This window comes from Citrus clementina, unplaced genomic scaffold (genome assembly GCF_000493195.1).
Source record: "Citrus clementina cultivar Clemenules unplaced genomic scaffold, Citrus_clementina_v1.0 scaffold_1, whole genome shotgun sequence".
NCBI classification, from domain to species: domain Eukaryota; kingdom Viridiplantae; phylum Streptophyta; class Magnoliopsida; order Sapindales; family Rutaceae; genus Citrus; species Citrus x clementina.
This window is the reverse complement of record NW_006263303.1, coordinates 28,582,172-28,586,704: the sequence shown is the minus strand read 5'-3', so window position 1 is coordinate 28,586,704 and position 4,533 is coordinate 28,582,172. Positions and strand designations below refer to the sequence as shown.

Sequence of the window (4,533 nt, the reverse complement as noted above, 5' to 3'; positions counted from 1 at the left end):
CACAAGTGACAGCGAGAGAAAACTCTTCAAGCTCTTTGGTGTGGAAATCTTTTGAGGTATTTTGGTAGATATGGTTGCTTAGGAGTTTGTTTTCTTTAGGTTTTCTGGATTATAGTACAATGCAACGGCTCTAAATTTTCATTTGAGCGAGTTGGAATCTTTTAATGTTTTCTTTTGGTTTCTAGGGCAATGGTTATAGACTAATAGTAACCATTGCCCAGTGGCTCTTAAGTTTTTATATGAGCTATGGGCAAGGGGATGGACTAACAATTTCTGAAGGTTTAGGTTTTTTATCCAGAAACCCGATGCTTTCTGTCTAGGTGTAAACAAGCCTCTTGAATTTAATTAATCATTACCCAGATTATTTTAAATTAATGTCATGTTTATATTGTATGACCAGTTTTGCATATTTTGAACCATCATAAGTGCTAACATGTTTTTCAATATTGTTTATGGCCCCCGTAACACACCCAAGGCTAATTGTGTTTGAAAAATAATAAGATCAAAGCCATTATGAACTTGTATGTCTGATCTTGAATTATTTTGCGCCTTCCTGAAAGCAATGCTTTGAATATTCAAGTTATTCTAATCAAATTTAGAAACGGATTTTCCATTTTTTTCCTTTTCAAAGTGCTACAGGGGTAGTTTTAGATGAACCCGTTCTTTCAATCGCATAATGCGAGAATTCAGCCTGCTGCTCAAGGAAAGCCATACGGATCTTGCTATAAGCCTATAACATTCTCCAGCTACGGCATTCTTTTTTTTCAAGGTCTTTAATACTTAATCACAAGTGCACATACCATAAGTACCCACTTCCACAATTTAACATGAAACTATTGCGTTCTGTCTCACATATTACATATATGTTGATGCACATATCTCCATTATTTATCATCTGCAAAGCGTGAAGTACTAGAAAGGCAGATACATAATACAATTCTGCAGATAAAACTCGTCCCTCTTCATCGCTAGTTATTATACCTAAACTAAAATACCGTTCGTTCTTAACTGTTTCCTAATGGCTTAATTATACTTGAATTAACCCATGGTATAAGAAGGACTTGGCAAATTGATAACAGTGCTTTTGACCTTAGTCATCATGTTGATGCTGTTGGTAACACCTTGTGAGCCAATTCCACTGTCCTTAAAACCCTGTAAACAAACAATTGATTAGATGCAATCAAACAATAGCCTGGAAAGAATAATTGCTAAAAATGGAGTATGATTTACCTGGAAAGGAAAATGATCTGGTCCACGAGCTGGGGCAGAGTTGATCTGGACGGTTCCTGTCTCCATTGCATCGCTGATCAACATTGCTTTGTTAATGTCCTTTGTAAATACACAGCCCTGCATTTCAGCCATGTATACCAATGTTAGAGACTTAACTAGAATATTGAGATGAAATGTCAGAAAGGTGAGGTAGATGTGTATACCTGAAGTCCAAAGTTGCTAGCATTGCAGTGGTGAATACCTTCCTCAACAGAGCCAATCCTGATAACAGGCAGAACCGGTCCGAATGGCTCCTCCCATGCGATCCTCATATCGGGCCTAACATTGTCAAGCAACAAGGGCCAGATGAGGTTGCCTTCTCTCCTGTACTCTTGACAGAATGTTGCTCCTTTCTGTTTGGCATCCATAACCAGCCCTTCAATGAAATTTGCAGATGATTCCGACACAACTGGAGTGATATCACAGCTTTCTTCAGGAGGGCCAACTGTCAGTTTCACCACTTTAGCCTTAACCTTCTCGACCAGGGAATCTGCTACAGATTCCATCACCAAGACAACCTTAACTGCAGTGCATCTTTGACCACTGTTGTAAATGTAAGAAAGAAGAATTAAGACAATTCTGAACTCCAGACCTATACCAAGTAATAAAAGTGATGATCAAAATGTGATGATCAAAATACTAAGTATCTAGCCACCTGTAAGAAAATCCTCCTTTTATTATGTTTGCGGCAACCAAATCAAGGTCAGCATCCTCAAGCACGATACAAGCATCTTTGCCTCCCAACTCCATCTGAAGAGGGATCATTCCAGCCTTCTTAGAGATTGAAATTCCAGTGTCTCCACCAGTGAAGCTGCGTAGAAGAAGCACGCAAGTTGTGGATGAGTAACTACTTCTGAAACAAAAGGATAACAGTAACACACAAAACACAATGTGGGATTACCTTATACAGTTCACTGCAGGATGCATAGTAAGGAAATCACCAATCTCAGAACCTTTCCCGGTGACACAGCTTATAAGGCCTTTAGGAAAACCAGCCAAGTGAAAGCAATGCACCATGTGAAGCGCAGCAACAGCACCCTAAAAGAAGCTTATGGCTGATATTAGAATTATCTAGTTTACTATATGTATACAATACACAATAAATTTTGTAATTCCAACGGCTCAGTTATTCAGAACATCCCACAACAAACAAATTTTGAGAGATATCACTACATTGATCGCATAATTTCAGAAATTTTCAACCATCACCTTATTATTTTCTGTGAAAATCCATGAATAGATATCAGACACACACATTATATTTTTAAAAAAATAAAAAATAAAAAATGAAATAACCTACAGACTGAGCTGACTTATATTTAAAATACCTGAGTAGGAGGCTTAAGCACAAGGGAATTTCCAGCAATCAGTGCAGGAGCAATTTTGGAAACGGCAAGATTGACTGGATAGTTGAATGGTGGAATGGCCAAAACCACACCAAGTGGAATCTGCAGTTTTTGAATGTCTCAGTTATCAGAAACCACCATAAATCTCTTGTTGTTGATTTAAGTCAGGATCTCCCCTTTTTTCTTTCTCTCTGTATAAAAGATTAACCTAAGCTTTTCATATTCTACTTCTGAACACTCAAGATCATTGAAAGAGCACTGGATACACATGACTCTGAATCTACATGGCCACTTTCATAAGATGAATGTTCTTATATTTATATGTTAAAATTTTAATTTCTTTTACATCTCTCTTCTGGGATATCACATGATCACAATAACTTTCGTAGATATATAAATCTACAATAAATTGAAGCGATTTGGCGGACATATTGAGAAGTGAAAAGCAGGAAGAGTCGATGATAATATTAATGCTAAGCCTGTAGAAATGGCCAAAAAATGACAAAAGAAAGAAACTGAAAAAAATTTATAGCAACAGTTGAGAGAATCAAGACAAACTAATGGAGAATGAGGAAGAATAAAAATTTTGGAAACAAAAACGGTTTCAAAAGTTTCGGCATTTAGTAACCCATCTCTTATCTTTAACATATCACAATATCAAACAAATGAATGAACTTTAGCTAGAGTTGTTTATGGGGTTGAATCATCAAATCAAGTTGTACTTCATAATTTTATATTTTTACTCAACCGACTTCGATGAACCATACATGAATCCAATACATGAGTATTGTTAATAGGAAATCAGTTTGCGATGAAAATAAGCTGTAATATTGAAACGTCAACTCTTATAACAAGTTCACAATTTATTATACAGTCGTAAATATGCCACTATAGATCCCTTTATCTCACATTCGACATAGATGTAGATTCGGTATCTTAACCGTTTCTTGTAATGTAAATGTTTTTGTTAAGTCATGTTTATAAAAACTAAATGCAGACAACCGCACAAGGAAATGACTATCAATATTTAATTTTACCATCTCAATTTAGTACCTTTGAAGTGAGACAATACTTAGTCCTCTCATTTCCGGGGAAGCTATCAGACACCAAAAACTTCCCTTCTCCGAGAATCCGAACACCCTCTTCGGCACAATAAGAGACCAAATCTCCAGACCTTATAACCTTCACAGTATCAACAAAATCAAATCAATTTCGATCCTCAATTCATTTCACAAAGTATGCTCATACAGCAGTTTACTAGTTAGTATCGGTACCTCAGTGACAGCATCTTTCGCTGGCTTTGCAATTTCTTTAACCAAACACTCAGCAATGGGGGCCTTGTGCTCTTTGAGAATTGCAGCAGCCTTGTGCAGGAGCTCAGCTCTCTTCCAAAGCGGAGTCTTTGCCCATAATTTTTGTGCAGCTTTTGCTGCTTCCATTACCTTGTTCACCTCCTCTTGTGAACAAGCTGTTTCAAAGCAAATACATGAGAAGAAGGTATGATCAAGCTGTTCCATTACATAAATGTGAACCAAATTAAGCAAAAAATGACAAAACAGCGAAGCAAAATGAGAAACAAAACAAGAATGAAAATAATTTGGCTACCCTGAACTTTGTAGTGAGTTCTGCGAGTAGTGGGGTTGACAATGGGAACGCTTTTGCCAGAATTAGACTTCTTCCATTCGCCATCAGCATAGTACTTGAACACGTCCCCATCTAAAATCTCAGCAAAAATACCATTGCCAGCCATTTCTCACAATGAACCACCCAACAGAGTAAACTAGTTGAAGAAGGTCAACTGAAGACTGAAGATGAGAGTGGGGAGTGTCTGGTGAGAGTTGGTTGTTAGACACATATATATAGGGAAAAGCTGAGCCATACGTGCTTTGTTTGGTTCAGCAGGTGGTTCATAACATGC

General features: G+C 37.3%; 2 protein-coding genes across 2 annotated transcripts in view; one reads left to right on the top strand and one right to left on the bottom strand.

Annotated features, from left to right (window-relative positions):
* The window catches only part of LOC18054255 (AP2/ERF and B3 domain-containing transcription factor At1g50680), a 1,662-nt gene extending 1,342 nt beyond the window's left edge, over nt 1-320 (top strand). The window contains exon 3 of the mRNA XM_006453601.2: nt 186-320. Coding sequence (XP_006453664.2) covers nt 186-320 — 135 coding nt within the window. The remainder of the gene's footprint in view (nt 1-185) is intronic.
* Nucleotides 321-797: 477 nt separating this feature from the next.
* LOC18054254 (NADP-dependent glyceraldehyde-3-phosphate dehydrogenase) lies at nt 798-4,533 on the bottom strand. The gene is made up of 9 exons (XM_006453600.2): nt 4,221-4,533; nt 3,890-4,083; nt 3,669-3,797; nt 2,598-2,717; nt 2,171-2,307; nt 1,925-2,080; nt 1,434-1,812; nt 1,231-1,347; nt 798-1,152 (listed from the first exon to the last, which is right to left on the bottom strand). The coding sequence occupies exons 1-9, from the start codon at nt 4,363-4,365 to the stop codon at nt 1,039-1,041; spliced, it is 1,491 nt and encodes a 496-aa protein (XP_006453663.1). The 5' UTR covers nt 4,366-4,533; the 3' UTR covers nt 798-1,038.